The following is a 25,009-nucleotide window of genomic DNA, read 5'->3' as shown; positions in this document are numbered from 1 at the left end:
ACCTGAACACACCACTGCTCTAGTGCTGCTTGAGGTACCTGAACCCACCACTGCTCTAGTGCTGCTTGAGGTACCTGAACCCACCACTGCTGTAGTGCTGCTTGAGGTACCTGAACCCACCACTGCTGTAGTGCTGCTTGAGGTACCTGAACACACCACTGCTGTAGTGCTGCTTGAGGTACCTGGACCCACCCTGCCACTGCTCTAGTGCTGCTTGAGGTACCTGAACCCACCACTGCTGTAGTGCTGCTTGAGGTACCTGAACCCACCCCTGCTGTAGTGCTGCTTGAGGTACCTGAACCCACCCCTGCTGTAGTGCTGCTTGAGGTACCTGAACCCACCCCTGCTGTAGTGCTGCTTGAGGTACCTGAACCCACCCCTGCTCTAGTGCTGCTTGAGGTACCTGAACCCACCCCTGCTCTAGTGCTGCTTGAGGTACCTGAACCCACCACTGCTGTAGTGCTGCTTGAGGTACCTGAACCCACCACTGCTGTAGTGCTGCTTGAGGTACCTGAACACACCACTGCTGTAGTGCTGCTTGAGGTACCTGAACCCACCACTGCTGTAGTGCTGCTTGAGGAACCTGAACCCACCACTGCTCTAGTGCTGCTTGAGGTACCTGAACCCACCCCTGCTGTAGTGCTGCTTGAGGTACCTGAACCCACCCCTGCTGTAGTGCTGCTTGAGGTACCTGAACCCACCCCTCTAGTGCTGCTGAACCCACCACTGCTAGTGCTGCTTGAGGTACCTGAACCCACCACTGCTGTAGTGCTGCTTGAGGTACCTGAACCCACCCCTGCTCTAGTGCTGCTTGAGGTACCTGAACCCACCCCTGCTCTAGTGCTGCTTGAGGTACCTGAACCCACCCCTGCTCTAGTGCTGCTTGAGGTACCTGAACCCACCACTGCTGTAGTGCTGCTTGAGGTACCTGAACCCACCACTGCTGTAGTGCTGCTTGAGGTACCTGAACCCACCACTGCTGTAGTGCTGCTTGAGGTACCTGAACCCACCACTGCTGTAGTGCTGCTTGAGGTACCTGAACACACCACTGCTGTAGTGCTGCTTGAGGTACCTGAACCCACCACTGCTGTAGTGCTGCTTGAGGTACCTGAACCCACCACTGCTCTAGTGCTGCTTGAGGTACCTGAACCCACCACTGCTCTAGTGCTGCTTGAGGTACCTGAACCCACCACTGCTGTAGTGCTGCTTGAGGTACCTGAACCCACCACTGCTCTAGTGCTGCTTGAGGTACCTGAACCCACCACTGCTGTAGTGCTGCTTGAGGTACCTGAACACACCACTGCTGTAGTGCTGCTTGAGGTACCTGAACCCACCCCTGCTCTAGTGCTGCTTGAGGTACCTGAACCCATCACTGCTGTAGTGCTGCTTGAGGTACCTGAACCCACCACTGCTCTAGTGCTGCTTGAGGTACCTGAACCCACCACTGCTCTAGTGCTGCTTGAGGTACCTGAACCCACCACTGCTCTAGTGCTGCTTGAGGTACCTGAACCCACCACTGCTGTAGTGCTGCTTGAGGTACCTGAACCCACCACTGGTCTAGTGCTGCTTGAGGTACCTGAACCCACCCCTGCTCTAGTGCTGCTTCAGGGGCTGAACACATTGGGAGACCTGTACTCATGATGGGTTAGATCAGATAACTGTTGCACCTTCTGCACCAAAATAAGGTTTTGGATTATTTTGATAGTCAAAACCCAACCCTTCTGTGTGCCTGCTGTGCCCCCGCGGTACCTACCCAGAGTGGACGGGGCTGGAAGACAGTGCCACATTGTCCAGGTTTTCTGTGCCCCAGCTCAGACGGTACGAGTCCTTCTCATTTTCCCTGGAAAGAGACGACACCTGGCACGCAACAAAGACACGCTTGTTAGGGACTGACCTACCACTGCCAACCATCATTTGAACACAGAATGCATTGCAGTGTTAGGTCAGGTCAGACACTGCAGTGTTAGGTCAGGTCAGACACTGCAGTGTTAGGTCAGACACTGCAATGTTACGTCAGACACTGCAGTGTTATGTCAGGTCAGACACTGCAGTGTTAGGTCAGGTCAGACACTGCAGTGTTAGGTCAGGTCAGACACTGCAGTGTTAGGTCAGACACTGCAGTGTTAGGTCAGGTCAGACACTGCAGTGTTAGGTCAGACATTGCAGTGTTACATCAGACACTGCAGTGTTAGGTCAGACACTGCAGTGTTAGGTCAGGTCAGACACTGCAGTGTTAGGTCAGACACTGCAGTGTTAGGTCAGGTCAGACACTGCAGTGTTAGGGCAGACACTGCAGTGTTATGTCAGGTCAGACACTGCAGTGTTAGGTCAGGTCAGACACTGCAGTGTTAGGTCAGGTCAGACATTGCAGTGTTAGGTCAGACACTGCAGTGTTAGGTCAGACATTGCAGTGTTAGGTCAGACACTGCAGTGTTAGGTCAGACACTGCAGTGTTAGGTCAGACACTGCAGTGTTAGGTCAGACACTGCAGTGTTAGGTCAGACACTGCAGTGTTAGGGCAGACACTACAGTGTTAGGGCAGACACTTCGGTGACCATCTTTACTCAAACTCACACCTTTTGTGACTTTCTACTATTATAAGTGCGTCTGCTAAATGACTTAAATGTAAATGTAAATGTAGATACATTACATTTTAAAGGCAGTCTTTCAATATTCCAATACTGCAGCTTTTACAAATATTACAACCCATTTTATTGAAGTAATCTATACTGATTGTACAAAACATTATGAACACCCGCTCTTTCCATGACATAGACTGACCAGGTGAATTCAGGTGAAAGCTATGATCCCTTATTGATGTCACTTGTTAAATACACTTTTTATGCCTGGAGACAATTGAGACATGGATTGTGTATGTGTGCCATTCAGAGGATGAATGGATAAGACAAAATATTTAAATTCCTTTGAACGGGGTAGTGTAGTAGGTACCAGGCGCACCGGTTTGTGTCGAACTGCAATACTGCTGGGTTTTTCACACTCAACAGTTTCCCGTGTATCAAGAATGGTCCACCACCCAAAGGACATCCAGCCAACTTGACACAATTGTGGGAAACGTTGGATTCAACATGGGCCAACATCCCTGTGGAACACTTTTGACACCTTGTCGAGTCCATGTCCCGACAAATTGAGGCTGTTCTGAGGGCAAGGGGGAGGGGGGACAACTCAATATTAGGAACCGTTCCTAATGTTTTGTACACTCAGTGTATATTCTGTTCTGAACAAATGCATTGAGCAATGCAAAGCATACTGTAGAATGCACAGTACAGCATGTTTTGGTGCAGAATACGTAAAATGTTGAACACTTTACTTACGTTTTGGCCGGTTAACATCTCGTCCATCAGGCTGTCCTGTTTGGGAGAGTAGTAACCGTGGTGACTGGGAGTGTAGGACCTGTCCGAACTGAGGAGAGGAGGAGAATGTGAGGTTGGTAGCCATGGAAAAATCACACACAGCTAAAACACTGTTCACCACCCAATATGGCAATAATCTAACCATCAGTACAAGTAGTACTCTAAAAGGAGGAGAATGGAAGGCTATAATAACATTGAGCTGGTTTACTGGTGGTTTTACAGTCTTTAAAGTCCAACTATTGTATTGTTTAAAAAAAAATTGTTCAGAAATGTAGGGGGGGCAATAAGAGGGCCATCTCTTAGTTAAACCTGCCATAGAGAAACCATAGCATAAAGAGACAAAAGCACATACCTTTGGATTCGACTACGTAAGCATGGTAGGAAGGAGAAGAAATGAGTGAAAGAGCATCAGAAATATTAGAGCATTCATACACCCTTCTCCTCTACCATAGGTATGTGTATAGACTACCTGTCAGAGCGTCCCCCCTCCAGGCTAAAGCGCAGGTAGTTCATCCCATCCAGGTACTGTCCAGGCAGGGAGTCATCCCCCAGCTCCCTCAGGTCCTCTGCCCTCAGATACTCCCCTCCGTCCCCTGTCATAGTGTCATCACCTGGGGGAGAGAGAGAGAAAGAGAAAAAGAAAGAGAGAAAGAAAGAATGAAAGAAAGAGAGGGAGAGCAGATGTGTGAGGACCATGGAAGAAGATAGGATCATTCTGGGGAAGGGGACATTGTGATTTGGTGTGCACTCAGCAGGAGTAACTACGCAGGGGCGAACACTTACCTGGGATGTGAATGTGCACAATCAAACTGACATGAGGTTCAGTTACACACGTACAGACACACACATTCATACATGATCATCCTCCCTCTTCATCATCACATAAAAGCGCTTGTAAACACTAGAGATGAGCTTGGAGACACAGAGGTCGTAACTGTCTTGTGTCCACGTTACAAAGCTCTACTGCTGCTGTTACCACTACTGAACAGCAGGGGGCAGAATCAATAATACCCTTTTCACAATACAGAGCTGAACCAAACTGAGCCAAGCTGTACTGGGCTGGCCATCTAAAACCCCCACAAAATTAGAGGAAATGAACTGGAAAGGACAGTGTGAAAGGAAGCCAGTACAGTACAGTTCAGGTTGGCAGCATAGTGTGAAAAGGGTATACAGCCCTTAGCGTACAGCTGGTAGCGAACTGCTGGTAGCGAACTATAGGATAGGCTGACAGAACAAGTGAGGCAGAGAGACGTTCCTGTGTCAATACCATAACCGCTGCCTGTAGGCAGAGAGAGATGTCCCTGTGTCAATAGCATAACCGCTGCCTGTAGGCAGAGAGAGATGTCCCTGTGTCAATAGCAAAACCACTGCCTGTAGGCAGACAGAGATGTCCCTGTGTCAATAGCATAACCGCTGCCTGTAGGCAGAGAGGGATGTCCCTGTGTCAATAGCATAACCGCTGCCTGTAGGCAGACAGAGATGTCCCTGTGTCAATAGCATAACCACTGCCTGTAGGCAGAGAGGGATGTCCCTGTGTCAATAGCATAACCGCTGCCTGTAGGCAGACAGAGATGTCCCTGTGTCAATAGCATAACCACTGCCTGTAGGCAGACAGAGATGTCCCTGTGTCAATAGCATAACCGCTGCCTGTAGGCAGAGAGAGATGTCCCTGTGTCAATAGCATAACCGCTGCCTGTAGGCAGAGAGAGATGTCCCTGTGTCAATAGCATAACCGCTGCCTGTAGGCAGAGAGGGATGTCCCTGTGTCAATAGCATAACCGCTGCCTGTAGGCAGAGAGAGTTCAAAATAAACTAAACAAAAGGAAAGGAGGCACAATATGAACTCATTCATCTACAGGGTGACTCAAACTCAATACTAGGTGCCATCACTAGAATTAGCACAACAACTGTAAGAGTAAGTAATACACTTAGTCTAACTATCAGACAAATGTGCAAATATAGACCCACAAAGCAACGTTCATTAACAACACACCCAATATCAAGAAATGTCTGTTGGAACCGCCAAACCAAACCCAATCGTCGTCTGACAGCTTCCAAAACACAACTAGATTAATGAGGTGTGACTTTTCTTCCACAAACGTGACCGCCAACCACTCCACCTATATAATCCTATATTTCCTTCCAGAAAGAAAGTGAATTCACTGCACAACCGGAGGAGCCAGGAAAAAGACTAATTGTCCATATCTGTAATGAGGTGTTATGAGGTGACTGTTTGGCCATAAACGCACAAACTCTAACACTTCAAACACACCGATAGCGTCATGGTATTTTTTGGTACACCAGAATTACATCAATTTCCAATGAAATGCTGTGTTTGCCTTGCAGCATTGCGTTACAGAGGCAGTTGTAGTGCGTTTGGTGTGGTGCACGTGTTGGATTTATCAAACGTTTGCATCAGACTATATGCGTAGACGGCTTGACAGAAATGGTAGCAGAAGGTGAATGTTGAACTTTAGTTATATACATATTCAGACGAAGCTGCGTACTATTTTGCGCAACGACGCTGTCGGTGTGTTCGAAGTGTAAGAGCCATGACAGAGCCTGGAAGAGTGTACTACTCCCTCCACAGAACAGCGCAAACTGCCTCTAACCAGAATAGAAAAAGGAGTGGGAGGTCCCGGTGCACAACTGAGCAAGAGGACAAGTACATTAGAGTATCTATTTTGAGAAACAGACGCTTCACAAGTCTTCAACTGGCAGCTTCATTAAATAGTACCCGCAAAACACCAGTCTCAACGTCAACAGTGAAGAGGCAACTCCGGGATGCTGGCCTTCTAGGCATTGCATTTCTGTTCAGCATTTCAGAGTGGGGATTTGACATAGCTTAGGGTGAAACTATCTTCCAGGGTTGTTTACAGACACGTTTTTTGCATTTAACCCCATCTTTTTGGCATTAAACAGTCTCCATATATACTTCCATTCTTTTTTTCAACTGGTACCAGGGACCTTCAGACGAGTCGTGTGAGGCCTGTGGGGGTCCTAGAGCAAAACTAGTGTCTTTTTGCTAGACGTTTAATGACACACTCTACGGGGTAGCATTTATTAAGGGCTCAGAGCATGGTGGATCTGAATATTAAAATGCTTTTAAAACCACTGCTTCCCCTAACTGATTATCAAGGAGCGTTTCAAAACAAAATCACTGTCGCATCAAGGGGACACAGACATCATTAGTGTCAATGTAGTTTGTTGTCCACACTAACGCTTTTCGCAATGATATCCAGTATTTCCCATTTAGACAAGTGGCCCTAAATGTGTATATCACAATCTTGATTTCACTGCACTGTGTGTGAATCAAAACCCCTTACCAACAGTGGTTGAGGTTGGTGCAGGTTCAAGTATATATTCTTAGACTCATCCATGACAGCTTGTTATACACAACCATTGCAGAGGAATCTCACACCATGCGAATTACCACGACCACACACTCGTCAATAGCATTCACCACGGCAACCTTGACACGGTGTACCTTCTAAATCCATGGAGTCATCTGACAGAACAGCATCCTCATTCTGTTTCAGCCCTGTGGTTACAGTCTGCAGGCCTGTACAGCGTACAGTATAGTGAGAAACTAGCTGACCACAACCAACACACACTAGGATTGGGCTATGGAGAAACGGGAAGGACTTGGGGCAGGCTGAATGAGATGTCTACTCTTATAAAAAGGGTGTCTTTGGCTGTCGCCATAGGGGAACCATTTTCGGTTCCAGGTAGAACCCTTTTGGGTTCCATGTATAAGCTGTGGAAAGGGTTCTTCCTGGAACCCAAAAGGGATCTACCTGGAACCAAAACAGTTCTACCTGGAACCAAAAAGGGTTCTTCAAAGGGTTCTCCTATGGGAATAACTGAAGAACCATTTTAGGTTCTAGATAGCACCTTTTTTCTAAGAGTATACAGGGAAACTGGGACAGGGTTTGAAGTCAGGCCTACAGAGGTGCTAGTAGGTCAAACCACTAAATCAACCACATAAATAGACTGAAGTTTAGAATAACTGTCTCTATATATGGTGCTGGTCATATACAGTAGGCTAGTGACTGGATCAAGTGTCAAACTCACCCTCCTCATCAGAGACATCCAGGACTTCAGTCATGGTCTCAGGAACGTTCATCTTGTGTTTCTCTGTCACCGTCTAGACAACATAAACAGTCAAACCCGTTACAATTTGAGGAACGAATCCTACATGTAACTTCAGTCAAATTGTCACTTAGTCTACTATTGACATTAATGCAAAATTAAGTGAAAATTCAACTCAAGTGGAAGTTAGGATTTGCCCCACACAGGCTAAATAAACTTCATGTGTAAATACTGTGATTTCAGACTAGATGTGAAGGGCTGTTGGACTGAGATAGTTGAATGACTCACGGTTGTCGAGGTAATAATCTCCTCGGTGACCACTTTGAGTGTGTCCACCACAGAGATGTAGCCCAGTCGCCGGGCGATGGCCAGAGCTGTGTTACCATTCTGTTAGGATGGGAGAAAGACATAAGTGTGTGTGTGTGTGTGTGTGTGTGTGTGTGTGTGTGTGTGTGTGTGTGTGTGTGTGTGTGTGTGTGTGTGTGTGTGTGTGTGGTATGTTCAGGAGCGAGTCCACTCACCACAGTGATGTTGTTGGGCTTAGCTCCATTCTGCAGCAGTAGATTGATGATGTGTGTGTTTCCTTGCTGTGCTGCTTGGTGGAGGGGAGTGTACCCATTCTGAGAAGATAAAGTACTGACTTTAATGACTGTTTGGCAAGGCCTGGACATTTAAGAGATTCAAACGTGAACCCTTGGGCTAGCACGCCGTTAAAGAAAAGCATGTATTGACATTCATAACACAGAGAAAAAGTGTTTAAGTGCTTTATCACACACTATATACACCTTTCTTATGCTTTGGTACCTTGGTTTTGGCGTTGACGCTAGCACCATTCTGTAAGAGGAAGTTGACCATCTTGGCGTTTCCATAGTGACACGCTACAATCAGTGGAGTGTAGCCCAACTGGAGGAGAAAAACAAATCACAGTATCAAAACACATCTACTAACATTATCAAAGATAAATAATAGTGCCTTATCATCCTTTCAGTAGAATGGTCATTCTATGCTCAAATTAAATGAATGTAAGTTCTGTCCATACCTTAGTTTGCTGGTCCAGGTTGGCTCCATGTGTAGCCAGTATCTCACTGACAACCACCTTGTCCTCCTGGGCAGCAAGATGGAGGGAGGTGAGGCCACTCTGAAGGGACAATATGTTACAATATGTTACTCACCACATCTCTAAATCCATCAATCAATTAGCACATTGTATAGTGTAACTATAGACAGGAGATTGTCCATAGATACTGTATGTGGTTACATTAGGTTACATGGTTCCCCTAAATATTGAGGGAGTTTTGAGTGACAGGCGACCTTTACCACCAAAACAGGAAATGACACGTTGACAGGGGAGGAAATGTGAGATTAGGTACTTGGGTTTTATGACCCGTTTCACTCATGCAGAGTGCAGATACACTCCACCAGGTGTTATCAGTGAGATAGTTTGCATTTGTCGTCGGTACAGTATATATGACAAGGCAGACTGAGTCTGGTACAGCAGTGATATATCTACATCCACTCAGGTCTGTCTGGGGTTCAGTGATAGAGCTGGATGAAGAATGAGCGGATAGGAAAACGGTTTAAGGAGGAATAAATCGGGGGTTTCTGCTTGAAACAAATCCCTGTGATAAATGGGGATAGAGGAGGTTGACTGACGGCCCTGCATGCCTGATCTACATTTCTAAGACAATGTGTGTCTGGGCGGGACTATAAAGTGTGCGCTTGTGTGTGTGCGGGCATGTGTGTTTGTGTGCGTATGTGAGCACATGTGTTTGTGTGCATGTCCTGTATTCATAAGCGTATGCATGTTTAGTATGTGCATGTCTATAACGTGTGTAGGTGTGTGCATGCGAGCAGGTGTGTGTCTCGCTTTCGATTACAGACAGGGATAATTAAGTAGGATCATGGTAGGATCCATGGTCGTCACGGCAGTGTACTAACCTCCCACATCCCTTGCTGTGACTCATCCATCTACAGCACTGGGCACCAGCAATCTTACTGTTCCTAAAATAGCCATGAAATAGCTCTCCATCCCTCTTTTAACTTCATTCCTGCTACATTCTCGTAAGCCATGCAGGAGCTCTACAATCACAGCTGAGTACTTGTAACAAAGCTAAATGTAATAACACTGCTAAATGTAATAACCCTGCTAAATGTAATAACACTGCTAAATGTAATAACCCTGCTAAATGTAATAACACTGGTAAATGTAATAACCCTGCTAAATGTAATAACACTGGTAAATGTAATAATCTTTTATATTTGTAATAACACTGCTAAATGTAATAACACTGCTAAATGTAATAACACTGGTAAATGTAATAACACTGCTAAATGTAATAACACTGCTAAATGTAATATAACACTGCTAAATGTAATAACACTGGTAAATGTAATAACACTGGTAAATGTAATAACACTGCTAAATGTAATAACACTACTAAATGTAATAACACTGCTAAATGTAATAACACTGGTAAATGTAATAACACTGCTAAATGTAATAACACTGGTAAATGTAATAACACTGCTAAATGTAATAACACTGGTAAATGTAATAATCTTTTCTATTTGTAATAACACTGCTAAATGTAATAACACTGCTAAATGTAATAACACTGGTAAATGTAATAACACTGCTAAATGTAATAACACTGCTAAATGTAATAACCCTGGTAAATGTAATAACACTGATAAATGTAATAACACTGCTAAATGTAATAACACTGGTAAATGTAATAATATTTTCTATTTGTAATAACACTGCTAAATGTAATAACACTGGTAAATGTAATAATCTTTTATATTTGTAATAACACTGCTAAATGTAATAACACTGCTAAATGTAATAACACTGGTAAATGTAATAGCACTGCTAAATGTAATAACACTGGTAAATGTAATAACACTGGTAAATGTAATAACACTGATAAATGTAATAACACTGCTAAATGTAATAACACTGATAAATGTAATAACACTGCTAAATGTAATAACACTGCTAAATGTAATAACACTGGTAAATGTAATAACACTGATAAATGTAATAATCTTTTCTATTTGTAATAACACTGCTAAATGTAATAACACTGGTAAATGTAATAATATTTTCTATTTGTAATAACACTGCTAAATGTAATAACACTGGTAAATGTAATAATATTTTCTATTTGTAATAACTTTCAGATTTTGTATGTACAGCGGCAAGAAAAGGTATGTGAACCTTTTGGAATTACCTGGATTTCTGCAAAAAAATGGATCTGTTCTTCACATAGACAAACATTGTGCTTAAACTAATAACACACAAATTATTGTATTTTTCTTGACTATATTGAATACATCATTTAAACATTCACACTGTAGGTTGAAAAAAGTATGTGAACCCCTAGGCTGATGACTTCTCCAAAAGCTAATTGGAGTCACGAGTCAGCTAACCTGGAGTCCAATCAATGAGACGAGATTGGAGATGTTGGTTAGAGCTGCCCTGCCCTATAAAAAACACTCACAAAATTTGAGTTTGCTATTCACAAGAAGCATTGCCTGATGTGAACCATGCCTCAAACAAAATAAATCTCAGAAGACCTAAGATTAAGAATAGTTGACTTGCATAAAGCTGGAAAGAGTTACAAAAGTATCTCTAAAAGCCTTGATGTTCATCAGTCCACACAAAGATACATTTTCTATAAATGAAGAAAGTTCAGCATGGTTGCTACTCTCCCTAGGAGTTGCCATCCTGCAAAAACGACTGTAAGAGCCTATTGCAGAATGCTTAATGAGGTTAAGAAGAATCCAGTGTCAGCTAAAGACTTACAGAAATCTCTGGAACATGCTAACATCTCTGTTGACCAGTCTACGATATGTAAAACACTAAACAAGAATGGTGCTCATGGGAGGACACCACAGAAGAAGCCACTGCTGTCCAAAAAAACAAATTTCTGCACATCTGAAGTTTGCAAAAGAGCACCTGGATGTTTCACAACACTACTGACAAAATAAGATGAAACTACAGTTGAGTTGTTTGGAAGGAACAAACAACACAATGTGTGGAGAAGAAAACGGCACATCACACCAACATCAAAACCTCATCCCAACTGTAAAGTATGGTGGAGGGAGCACCATGGTTTAGGGATGCTTTGCTGCCTCAGGGCCTGGACAGCATGCTATCATCGACTGAAAAATGGGAGGCGAAAGTTGAGTCATGACCCCCCTATCCGCGCTTCTTAACACCCGACATAAAGATGAATTCCCAAGTTTATCAAGACATTTTGCAGAAAAATGTAAGACTATCTGTGCGCCAACTGAACCTCAACAGAAGTTGGGTGATGCAACAGGACAATGACCCAAAAAACAGAAATAAATCAACAACAGAATGGCTTCAAAAGAAGAAAATACGCCTACTGGAGTGGCCCTGTCAGAGTCCTGACCTCAACCCGATTTAAAATGCTGTGGCATGACCTCGAGAGCGGTTCAAACCAAACATCCTAAGAATATTGCTGAACTGAAACAGTTTTGTAAAGATGAATGGTCCAAAATTCCTCCTGACCGTTGTGCAGGTCTGATCCACAACTCCAGAAAACGATTGGTTGAGTTTATTGCTGTTTATTGCAGACTGTGTTTGTCTAATTGGTGTGACTTAGATGAAGGTCAGATCAAATTTTATGACCAATTTATGCAGAAATCCAGGTAATTCCAAAGGGTTCTCATACCTTTTCTTGCCACTGTAATAACTTGCCTGTAAACGTAATAAAACGTTGAACGATAAACGGAATAACGTTTTCCGGTAAATGTAACACACACACATTCGGTCTTCAACGAGGTCCGGAGGGCCGCACAGATTTCGTTTTACATTCGCATAAAATGTGCCTCCATCCATCGTTTTATCCATTGTTTTTGGAATTTGCAATGCTCCCTGAATGTCTAGCTTCGATTTCAGTGATTATTAGCAAGCTGGACACAGTCAAGAAACTGTACGAATGTAGGTCCTTTATCATTTCTCCGGTGGCATTAAAACACGTATCTTTGTTATGGTTTTCTTTTGCAAAATAACTATGCATTAACTGACTTGTTTTTGAATAATTGTCAACATACTGTATAACATCACATTAAGGTTTAGGACGTTCACTCTATCAGAAGGAACAATTGCATGTCTATTTTTCTCCGGAGAAGTAGCTTATTATTGTTGACGCATACGCTAGCCTATCTCTTCTGTTGTTGTATTTTTTGTATTTTACCCCCTTTTTCTCTCCAATTTCGATCTGGTCTCATCGCTGCAATTTCCCAACGGGCTCGGGAGGCGAACGTCGAGTCATGACCCCCCTATCCGCGCTTCTTAAACACCCGCTCACTTTACCCGGAAGCCAGCCGCACCAATGTGTCGGAGGAAACACCTTTCACCTGACAACCGATGTCAGCCTGCAGGCGCCCGGCCCTCCACAAGGAGTCGCTAGAGTGTGATGAGCCAAAGCCCTTGCGGCTAGGACCACGGATTGACTCGGGAGTGTGACTGTTTGAATCCTTGCTGTTTGTTGGTGTTTCACTCTGCCTTGTGACCTGCCCTGTCTGGAACTGCGAGGAGTAACAGTCTACATTCCTACCGTGACAAAGACCAAAGCTGGTGGGAGTACCATTGAGGATAGTGGTGTCTCTCTATCACAGGTGAAGGATCTTTTAAACAAACAAAAATAGTTATATAAGCAGTTGTTACAACAACAAGAAAATAGTGTTGTGTCCAAATATTGGTGGAGTAATAAAATAATGGGCGATCTGACCAGAGAGGTCCAGGACCTGAAGAACAGTTTGCAGTTCACCCAGGGTCAGTTTGAAGGGTTTAAACAGGAGAACAGCAAAGATGACAGCAATCTGTAAGTCATTGAGAGAGGACATCAGTTCTGTATGTGACCTAATGATAACAATGACGGAGAAATCAGAACCACATTGTTGTGGACGGAATTGCAGAATCTCCACATGAGACTTGGATGGAGTCCGAGGACAAAGTGAGGGAAATTATCACTGAGAAACTGAAGATGGATCACAGGAAGATTGAGGTGGAGCGCACACAGGACTGGAAAACCCCCACCGGCACAGGTGACAGGCCCAGGCCGATAGTAGACAAGTTCCTGAGGTTATAGGACAAGGTAGCTGTTCTGGAAAAAGCCAAGAACTTAAGAGGAATGTACCGAAACGAGGACTATCCTGAAGCTGTGCGCCAGAAGATGAAAGAGCTTATCACAGCCATGAAAGCTGCCAGAGCGCATGGGGACATGGTGCGTAGGGACATCCGTTATAACAGGCTCATTGTTCACCCTCCCTCCCAAAAGCCTGGAAGGGATGAGTGAGCCAAGCCTGTGGGTTCGTAGTTTCAACCCCACAGCACACACACACTTACACACACCAACATATTATGTCTATCTCTGATAACCTACCAAGGAAAGGGCTACAAAAGCCCATATTAATATACCGTATGTAGCCTCAGAAATGAGGTTCATGAAATAAATAACTTGCAAAGAACAGATCATTTTCATATATTAGCCATCTCTGAGACTCACTTGGGTAATTGCTTTGATGACACAGTATTAGCAATACAAGGATATAACATCCAGTTGAAGTCAGAAGTTTGCATACACTTAGGTTGGAGTCATTAAAACTCAAATTTTTTGAAAACAAACTATAGTTTTGGCAAGTCGTTTAGGACATCTACTTTATGCATGACACAAGTAATTTTTCCAACAATTGTTTACAGACAGATTATTTAACTCACTGTAAGCACCAGCTGTAAGACCAGCTCACAGATCATTGCACCTGTACATAGCTCATCTGTAAATAGCCCATCCAACTACCTCATCCCCATACTGTATTTATTTATTTTGCTCCTTTACACCCAAGTATCTCTACTTGCACATTCATCTTCTGCACATCTATCACTCCAGTGTTTAATTGCTATATTGTAATTACCTCACCACTATGGCCTATTTTATTGCCTTACCTCCCTTATCTTACCTCATTTGCACACACTGTATATATACTTGTTTTCTACTGTATTATTGACTGGATGTTTGTTTATTCCATGTGTAACTCTGTGTTGTTGTATGTGTTGAACTGCTTTGCTTTACCTTGGCCAGGTAGCAGTTGTAAATGAGAACTTGTTCTCAACTAGCCTACCTGGTTAAATAAAGGTGAAATATATATATTTTTAAACTGTATCACAATTCCAGTGGGTCAGAAGTTTACATACAGTAAGTTGACTGTGCCTTTAAACAGCTTGGAAAATTTAAAAAAATGATGTCATGGCTTTAGAAGCTTCTAAATTGGAGGTGTACCTGTGGATGTTTTTCAAGGCCTACTTTCAATCTCAGTGCCTCCTTGCTTGGCATCATGGGAAAATCAAAAGAAATCAGCCAAGACCTCAGAAAAAAATTGTAGACCTCCACGTGTCTGGTTCATCCTTGGGGGCAATTTCCAAATTCCTGAAGGTACCACGTTCATCTGTACAAACAATAGTATGCAAGTATAAACACCATGGGACCACGCAGCTGTCATACCGCTCAGGAAGAAGACGTGGTCTGTCTCCTAGAGATGAACACACTTTGGTGCGAAAAGTGCAAATCAATCCCAGAACAACAGCAAAGGACCTTGTGAAGATGCTGGAGGGAACAGGTACAAAAGTATATATAACCACAGTAAAACGAGTCCTATATCAACATAACCTGAAAGGCTGCTCAGCAAGGATGAAGTCACTGCTCCAAAACCACCATAAAAAGCCAGACTACGGTTTGCAACTGCACATGGGGACAAAGGTCGTACTTTTTGGAGAAATGTCCTCTGCTCTGATGAAACAAAAATAGAACTGTTTGGTCATAACGACCATCGTAATGTCAAGCAAGGAGGGACAAGGATTAATAAACATGCACCTGTTAAGAAACTGACAGTTCGAACTGTTAAGGCAATATTGAATTAATGAGGAATTTAATGATTTTGTTTCACCAAATATAATACTATTTCTTTGTGAAGAAATTAGCAACAGACTTTCAGCATGCTTATAGAGAAGGGCACTCAACATGTACTGCACTGGCACAAATGACTGATGGCTGGTTGAAAGAACTTGATAATAAGAAGATTGTGGGAGCTATACTGTTAGATTTCAGTGTAGCCTTTGATATTATTGATGAAACCTGTTGTTGAAAAAACGTATGTGATATGGCTTTTCAACCATATCATGGATTGAGAGCTATCTATCTAATATAAAACAAAGGGTTTTCATTAATGGAACCTTTTCAAATGTTAAACATGTAAAGTGTGGTGTACTTCAGGGCAGCTCTATTGGTCCTCTACCCTTTTCTATTTTTACCAATGCCACTGGCATTAAACAAAGCCTGAGTGTCCATGTATGCTGATGATTCAACCATATATGCGTCAGCAACCAAAGCTAGTGAAATCACTGCAACCCTAAACAAAGACTTGCAGTCAGTTTATGAATTCGTAGCCAGTAATAAACTGGTCCTAAACATCTCTAAAACTAAAAGTATTGTATTTGGTACAAATCATTCCCTAAGCTCTAAACCTCAGCTGAATCTGGTAATGAATATAGCGGCTGTTGAACAAGTGGAGGAGATTAAATGACTTAGTGTTACCTTAGATTGTAAACTGTCATGGTCAAAACATATTGATTCAATGGTTGTAAAGATGGGGAGAGTGCTGTCTGTGATAAAGAGATACTCTGCTTTTTTGACCCCACACTCCACAAAGCAAGTCCTGCAGGCTCTACTTCTATCTTACCTTGATTATTGTCCAGTCATATGGTCAAGTGCTACAAAGAAGGACCTAGTTAAGCTGCAGCTGGCCCAGAAAAGAGTGGCACATGTTGTTCTTCATTGTAATCAGAGGGCTAATATCAATACTATGCATGCCAGTCTCTCTTGGCTAAGTTGAGGAAAGACTGACTGCATCGCTTCTTGTTTTTATAAGAAACAATGTGTTGGAATTTCCAAATTGTTTGCATAGTCAACTTCTGTACGGCACTGACACAGACACTTACTCCACCAGACATGCCACTAAGGGTCTTTTCACAGTCCCCAGGTCCAGAACAAATTCAAGGTAACGTACAGTATTACACAGAGCCATGATTGCATGGAATTCCCTTCCATCTCATATACAGCAAGAGAACAGCAAACCTGGTTTCAAAAAACAAATAAAGCAACACCTCAAGGCTCAATGCAGTGACCTACTTTTTGTGTGTATGTACTGACATGTATGTGTCACTGATAGACGCACACACACACACACACACACACACACACACACACACACACACACACACACACACACACACACACACACACACACACACACACACACACACACACACACAAACTACATGTAAATATTGTTCATGTGTGTAAATTGTAGTCTTTTGTCTGTAATGTCTTTTTCGTTATGTGTCGGACCCCAGGTGACATCTTCGGAGAAGCCCCTGGGACAAACTGGGAACTACAAAAAGGTCCCCCAGAGAACGTTCCTTTGGGACCATCAAGCAACATCATAAGGACAAGTGAAATGACTATTTCATCTCAATGAATACATGTACTCTGTTTTCTGCTGTTTATAATGTATGGATTCCTAAAGTATTTGTTGATATACAGTACCACTCAACAGTTTGGGTTTTCTTTATTTTTACTATTTTCTACATTGTAGAATAATAGTGAAGATATCAAAACTACTATGAAATAACAAATATGGAACCAGGTAGTAACCAAAAAAGTGTTAAACAAATCAAAATATATTTTATATTGGTTTTACCATGGTCATAGCCTGCTCTTATCTTGGTCACAGCTCTGTCTTACCTTGGTCACAGCATGGTCATACCTTGGTATTAACTTGGTCTTAACTTGGTCTTAACTTGGTAATAGCTTGCTCTTACCCCATCATAATATAAGATTGTTTTACTCCATACTCCAAACAATGTTTAGGCTCAAATATAGCTTCAAGCTTTCAAGCTTGGTTTACAGAACTACTTTCGTTACACTCCACCACCCATTTCACCTCCTCACAGACACCTATCCAGGTCATGGCACCAATTGGACAGACTGGTTTCTAACCTAGGTCTCCTGCAGGCCACAAGACTGTTACCCCGCTAAGATTAAACATAGGCTTAAGCGCAGGGAGCTTACACACATTTTTAGGTCTTAGACAAGTATAATTACACCTACATCAGGTGCTATCCCCTACTGGCTTTCAGGTGTTATCCCCTACTGCCTTTCAGGTGCTATCCCTTACTGCCCTTCAGGTGCTATCCCCTACTGCCTTTCAGGTGCTATCCCCTACTGGCTTTCTGGTGCTATCCCCTACTGGCTTTCAGGTGCTATCCCCTACTAGCTTTCAGGTGCTATCCCCTACTGCCTTTCAGGTGCTATCCCCTAGAGGCTTTCAGGTGCTATCCCCTACTGGCTTCCAGGTGCTATCCCCTACTGCCTTTCAGGTGCGATCCCCTACTGGCTTTCAGGTGCTATCCCCTACTGGCTTTCAGGTGCTATCCCCTACTGCCTTTCAGGTGCTATCCCCTACAGGCTTTCAGGTGCTATCCCCTACTAGCTTTCAGGTGCTATCCCCTACTGGCTTTCAGGTGCTATCCCCTACTGGCTTTCAGGTGCTATCCCCTACTGCCTTTCAGGTGCTATGCCCTACTGGCTTTCAGGTGCTATCCCCTACTGCCTTTCAGGTGCTATCCCCTACTGGCTTTCAGGTACTATACCCTACTGCCTGTCAGGTGCTATCCCCATACTGGCTTTCAGGTGCCATCCCCTACTGCCTTTCAGATGTGACCCCCTACTGCCTTTCAGGTGCTATCCCCTACTGGATTTCAGGTGCTATCCCCTACTGGCTTTCAGGTGCTATCCCCTACTGGCTTTCAGGTGCTTTCCCCTACTGCCCTTCAGGTGCTATCCCCTACTGGCTTTCAGGTGCTATCCCCTACTGCCTTTCAGGTGCTATGCCCTACTGGCTTTCAGGTGCTATCCCCTACTGGCTTTCAGGTGCTATCCCCTACTGGCTTTCAGGTACTATCCCCTACTGCCTTTCAGGTGCTATCCCCATACTGGCTTTCAGGTGCTATCCCCTACTGCCTTTCAGATGTGACCCCCTACTGCCTTTCAGGTGCTATCCCCTACTGGATTTCAGGTGCTATCCCCTACTGGCTTTCAGGTGCTATCCCCTACTGCCCTTCAGGTGCTATCCCCTACTGACTTTCAGGTGCTATCCCCTACTGCCTTTCAGGTGCTATCACCTACTGCCTTTCAGGTGCTATCCCCTACTGCCCTTCAGGTGCTATCCCCTACTGCCTTTCAGGTGCTATCCCCTACTGCCTTTCAGGTGCTATCCCCTACTGCCTTTCAGGTGCTATCCCCTATTGCCTTTCAGGTGCGATCACCTATTGCCTTTCAGGTGCTATCTCCTACTGCCTTTCAGGTGCTATCCCCTACTGCCTTTCAGGTGCGATCACCTACTGCCTTTCAGGTGCTATCCCCTACTGCCTTTCAGGTGCTACCCCCTACTGTCTTTCAGGTGCTATCCCCTACTGCCTTTCAGGTGCTATCCCCTACTCGCTTTCAGGTGCTATCCCCTACTGCCCTTCAGGTGTCATCCCTTACTGCCTTTCAGGTGCTATCCCCTACTGCCTTTTCAGATGTGACCCCCTCCTGCCTTTCAGGTGCTATGCCCTACTGGATTTCAGGTGCTATCCCCTACTGCCCTTCAGGTGTCATCCCCTACTGCCTTTCAGGTGCTATCCCCTACTGCCTTTCAGGTGCTATCACCTACTGCCTTTCAGGTGCTATCCCCTACTGCCTTTCAGATGTGACCCCCTACTGCCTTTCAGGTGCTATCCCCTACTGGATTTCAGGTGCTATCCCCTACTGGCTTTCAGGTGCTATCCTCTACTGGCTTTCAGGTGCTTTCCCCTACTGCCCTTCAGGTGCTATGCCCTACTGGCTTTCAGGTGCTATCCCCTACTGTCTTTCAGGTGCTATCCCCTACTGGCTTTCAGGTACTATCCCCTACTGCCTTTCAGGTGCTATCCCCATACTGGCTTTCAGGTGCTATCCCCTACTGCCTTTCAGATGTGACCCCCTACTGCCTTTCAGGTGCTATCTCCTACTGGCTTTCAGGTGCTATCCCCTACTGGCTTTCAGGTGCTATCCCCTACTGCCCTTCAGGTGCTATCCCCTACTGACTTTCAGGTGCTATCCCCTACTGCCTTTCAGGTGCTATCACCTACTGCCTTTCAGGTGCTATCCCCTACTGCCCTTCAGGTGCTATCCCCTACTGCCTTTCAGGTGCTATCCCCTACTGCCTTTCAGGTGCTATCCCCTACTGCCTTTCAGGTGCTATCCCCTACTGCCTTTCAGGTGCGATCACCTATTGCCTTTCAGGTGCTATCTCCTACTGCCTTTCAGGTGCTATCCCCTACTGCCTTTCAGGTGCGATCACCTACTGCCTTTCAGGTGCTATCCCCTACTGCCTTTCAGGTGCTACCCCCTACTGGCTTTCAGGTGCTATCCCCTACTGCCTTTCAGGTGCTATCCCCTACTCGCTTTCAGGTGCTATCCCCTACTGCCCTTCAGGTGTCATCCCTTACTGCCTTTCAGGTGCTATCCCCTACTGCCTTTCAGGTGCTATCACCTACTGCCTTTCAGGCGCTATCCCCTACTGCCTTTCAGGTGCTACCCCCTACTGGCTTTCAGGTGCTATCCGCTACTGCCTTTCAGGTGCTATCCCCTACTCGCTTTCAGGTGCTATCCCCTACTGGCTTTCAGGTACTATCCCCTACTGCCTTTCAGGTGCTATCCCCTACTGCCTTTTCAGATGTGACCCCCTCCTGCCTTTCAGGTGCTATGCCCTACTGGATTTCAGGTGCTATCCCCTACTGCCCTTCAGGTGTCATCCCCTACTGCCTTTCAGGTGCTATCCCCTACTGCCTTTCAGGTGCTATCACCTACTGCCTTTCAGGTGCTACCCCCTACTGGCTTTCAGGTGCTATCCCCTACTGCCTTTCAGGTGCTATCCCCTACTGGCTTTCAGGTGCTATTCCCTACTGGCTTTCAGGTGCTATCCCCTACTGCCTTTTAGGTGCTATCCCCTACTGCCTTTCAGGTGCTATCCCCTACTGCCTTTCAGGTGCTATCCCCTACTGCCTTTCAGGTGCTATCCCCTACTGGCTTTCAGGTGCTATCCCCTACTGGCTTTCAGGTGCTATTCCCTACTGGCTTTCTGGTGCGATCACCTACTGGCTTTCAGGTGCTATCCCCTACTGGCTTTCATGTGCTATCCCCTACTGGCTTTCAGGTGCTATTCCCTACTGGCTTTCTGGTGCTATCCCCTACTGCCTTTCAGGTGCTATCCCCTGCTGGCTTTCAGGTGCTATCCCCTACTGGCTTTCAGGTGCTATTCCCTACTGCCCTTCAGGTGCTATCCCCTACTGGCTTTCAGGTGCTATCCCCTACTGCCCTTCAGGTGCTATCCCCTGCTGGCTTTCAGGTGCGATCACTTACTGGCTTTCAGATGCTATCCCCTACTGGCTTTCAGGTGCTATCCCCTACTGGCTTTCAGGTGCTATCACCTACTGCCTTTCAGGTGCTATCCCCTACTGGCTTTCAGGTGCTATTCCCTACTGGCTTTCAGGTGCTATCCCCTACTGCCTTTCAGGTGCTATCACCTACTGGCTTTCAGGTGCTATCACCTACTGCCTTTCAGGTGCTATCCCCTACTGCCTTTCAGGTGCTATCCCCTACTGCCTTTCAGGTGCAATCCCCTACTGCCTTTCAGGTGCAATCCCCTACTGCCTTTCAGGTGCTATCCCCTACTGCCTTTCAGGTGCTATCCCCTACTGCCTTTCAGGTGCTATCCCCTACTGCCTTTCAGGTGCTATCCCCTACTGGCTTTCAGGTGCTATTCCCTACTGTCTTTCAGGTGCTATCCCCTACTGCCCTTCAGGTGCTATCCCCTACTGGCTTTCAGGTGCGATCACCTACTGCCTTTCAGGTGCGATCCTCTACTGCCTTTCAGGTGCTATCCCCTACTGGCTTTCAGGTGCTATTCCCTACTGGCTTTCAGGTGCGATCACCTACTGCCTTTCAGGTGCGATCCTCTACTGCCTTTCAGGTGCTATCCCCTACTGCCTTTCAGGTGCTATCCCCTACTGGCTTTCAGGTGCTATTCCCTAGTGGCTTTCAGTCGCTATCCCCTACTGCCTTTCAGGTGCTATTCCCTACTGCCTTTCAGGTGCTATCCCCTACTGGCTTTCAGGTGCTATTCCCTAGTGGCTTTCAGTCGCTATCCCCTACTGCCTTTCAGGTGCTATTCCCTACTGGCTTTCAGGTGCTATCTCCTACTGGCTTTCAGGTGCTATCCCCTACTTCCTTGGTGGCTATGAGTAAGGCACTTTGCCCCTTAACTGCCACAAAGGAAAGGCTAACACTGTTCAGCTCCAAACCTGTTCTGTGTTTTGTGTGTCATAGGTTTGGGTAAGATGACAACAAAAATAAATGTTTCCATTGTACAATATACTTTTATTTTGAAATAAAAATGTTGCCTGAAGATGTGTGTGTTATTTTGTCACCTGCCTATGTGTTCCTGTGAGTGTGTGTGCATGTGTGTGTTTATAATAAAAGGTTGAGTCTGTATTTGTGGGTATATACCAGTATGTGTCTTTTTGCAACAACAAGGGGAATATTAATATGCATTGATAACCCCCCCTTATGAAATAATTCATAACTCCTTCATGAATTTTCCATTATCATTCATCATAACCTTCATACCACATTCAACATCAATCATATTTAATCTTCATAACAAAAGAGTATTATATGTTATTTTATAATCAAACTATCTGGTTGGATTGAGCTGGAGACTGACTGCGTTAGTTCTGTGCAGCACAAGACTTTAATAGCCTCTGCTGAGGTGAAGCCAAGGTGTCAGTTTGTGAAGCGAATGCCATTCTTCAGGTTTCAGGCAAGGTTACTCAACATATTAATTTGACTCCAATTGCCCTGGTGCCATCCAGACCTACCATCCAGATTTGAAATCGTACAAAATGCTTTAAGCGTTTGGCTTGAGCCTGCCTGGAGTGCCAGGCGGATGGGTTTTGCACTTTTGGGACAATTCCATGTCCATCAAAAAGACAGAAATAACAAATGAAGACCTTGATTTGGGCTATTACACGAACGGTTGAAGCTATTAATGTTATTCATCAACATGTAATAATAACCTTGATTAATAATAATCAAGTGTGTGTGTGTGTGTGTGTGTACACGACTGTGCATGTGTGTACATTTCAATGTGTGCTTGTGTAACGGATGTGAAACGGCTAGCTTAGTTAGCGGTGCGCGCTAAATAGCGTTTCAATCGGTGACGTCACTTGCTCTGAGACCTTGAAGTAGTGGTTCCCCTTGCTCTGCAAGGGCCACGGCTTTTGTGGAGCGATGGGTAACGATGCTTCGAGGGTGACTGTTGTTGATGTGTGCAGAGGGTCCCTGGTTCGCGCCCGGGTATGGGCGAGGGGACGGTCTAAAGTTATACTGTTCAACTTGTGAGTCTATGTATGAGTATTCATGGATGATGTGCATGAGTTTGTTTGTGTTGTAATTGGCTGTGGGTGCTGGTATGTGCATCCAATTGGGGGAAGTAGCACATAATAACATTGATTTTGTGATGTTATAACATGATTGGTTGAAGTAATCACATTATTCATAAAAAAAAGTTGTTATTCACTAGTTAATGAAATAACTTATTACACTTATCGGAAAAAGTTATTATGTTTACCTTATAAACATTTTTACATTTACCAGCAAGTTATTACATATACCAGGTTTAAAAATAGAAACATTATTACATTTCCTGGTGTTATTACATTTACCGTTGTTACAGGGCTGGAAGCTAACCTGAGATATGTGTGTGTAATTCGCATTTTTCTGAGAAAATATCACAAAGATATCGACGAGTCTTTTAGAGTGAAAGCTAACCCCCCCCCCTGTTAGGATTCGCCCTTACTGACAGCGTAACTATATTCACAAAATACCCTAAAAAAGGGAGATCTGAAAGGAGAGAACGCGAGTGGAAAGAAAGACTGACATCAGAGGCCCTGTTCATTTGAACCCCTCAGAAGCAGTGAGACATCACGTCTCAGAGAAGAGAGGCAGTCAGTATCTGTGACCAGAGTACCAAGGCCTATGTACAACTTTAACTTCTCAGTTGGTTTTAATGTGTGAGTCGTTGAAGAGTGGGTTCAAACCCACGGCCGCGTTACATAAGCAGTTTAAAACCAAGAGGGATGGGAAGATGTAGCCCTACCTTGGTGGAGACGTTGACTTCAGTCCCCTTCTCGATGAGCAGGGTGGCCATGTCAGCGTGCCCCTCCTGTGAGGCCAGGTGCAGAGGGGTGACCCCCTGCTTGGTCAGGATGTTGGTGTCTGCCCCGTACTGCAGCAGCACCACCGCAATGTCCATCTGGTTCTTCTTCGCCGCAATGTGGAGTGGGGTGTAGCCGTTCTGGAGGGAGAGTGTGTGAGAGAGAAAGAAAGATTCAGCCATACAGATACCTTTAGAGATGTAGTCACTCACTCACTCACTCACTCACTCACTCACTCACTCACTCACTCACTCACTCACTCACTCACTCACTCACCACATACTAACACACAGAAGCGCTCACTCACTCACTCACTCACTCACTCACTCACTCACTCACTCACACTCACTCACACACTCACACACACACACACACACACACACACACACACACACACACACACACACACAGCTTCAATACCACATTGACTGTCCACCCCTAGGCTGACCGACGTCTCTCCTCCCACCTGTTTGGGGAGAGTGCCAGAGTGGCCTCACGGAGGTCTCACCTTGGCCGTGGTGTGGGGGGAGGCCCCTTTGTCCAAAAGCAGGAGCGCCACCTTCTGGTTATCATAATGTGCAGCGACATGGAGAGGTGTGAGGCCGTTCTGCAAGGATGACGAGGTGAGTGCAGATTGGTTAAAACCAGGCTGGTTAGCGGAGCAAGCAGCCATTAAGAACACTGGTCAACATACACAACACATGATAAATAAGCTGAGTTATAGGGGCACTATTACAGCTTGTTACGGAAAACCAGGCTTATATTAAAGAGCAAGCAGCAGGAGGATCGCTGGGCGGGTCCTTATTCAAAAAGAATAAGAAGAAACAAATGATATCTGTTATCTGTCTTTCCTAAAAGTAGAGGAATAAACAGCAGTTAATCAAATTAAAAGTTGATATAATCAAACTATGCTTACCGGTAGGCTCGCTGACAACATAGCCTCAACCAGAAATAACAACAGACTTTTAAAATATATAGCCAGATAATTCCTCATCAGACTATTCCTCATCAGATAATTCCTCATCAGATAATTCCTCATCAAATAATTCCTCATCAAACAATTCCTCATCAGATAATTCCTCATCAAACAATTCCTCATCAGATAATTCCTCATCAGATAATTCTTCATCAAACAGTTCCTCATCAGATAATTGCT

At 44.8% G+C, this 25,009-nt stretch overlaps 1 protein-coding gene across 1 annotated transcript in view; it reads right to left on the bottom strand.

Annotated features, from left to right (window-relative positions):
- The window catches only part of LOC115133654 (microtubule-associated protein futsch-like), a 225,581-nt gene that overhangs the window by 52,723 nt on the left and 147,849 nt on the right, over nt 1-25,009 (bottom strand). Inside the window, exons 16-25 of the mRNA XM_065021938.1 lie at nt 24,362-24,460; nt 23,796-23,993; nt 8,503-8,601; nt 8,268-8,366; nt 7,985-8,083; nt 7,752-7,850; nt 7,446-7,518; nt 3,841-3,982; nt 3,333-3,420; nt 1,754-1,857 (exon numbers count right to left, since the gene is read on the bottom strand). Coding sequence (XP_064878010.1) covers nt 1,754-1,857; nt 3,333-3,420; nt 3,841-3,982; nt 7,446-7,518; nt 7,752-7,850; nt 7,985-8,083; nt 8,268-8,366; nt 8,503-8,601; nt 23,796-23,993; nt 24,362-24,460 — 1,100 coding nt within the window. The remainder of the gene's footprint in view (nt 1-1,753; nt 1,858-3,332; nt 3,421-3,840; nt 3,983-7,445; nt 7,519-7,751; nt 7,851-7,984; nt 8,084-8,267; nt 8,367-8,502; nt 8,602-23,795; nt 23,994-24,361; nt 24,461-25,009) is intronic.

Source organism: Oncorhynchus nerka, linkage group LG8, assembly GCF_034236695.1.
Source record: "Oncorhynchus nerka isolate Pitt River linkage group LG8, Oner_Uvic_2.0, whole genome shotgun sequence".
In the NCBI taxonomy this organism is placed as follows: domain Eukaryota; kingdom Metazoa; phylum Chordata; class Actinopteri; order Salmoniformes; family Salmonidae; genus Oncorhynchus; species Oncorhynchus nerka.
The sequence above is the reverse complement of the archived record's forward strand: the minus strand, read 5'-3'. Positions and strand labels throughout refer to the sequence as shown.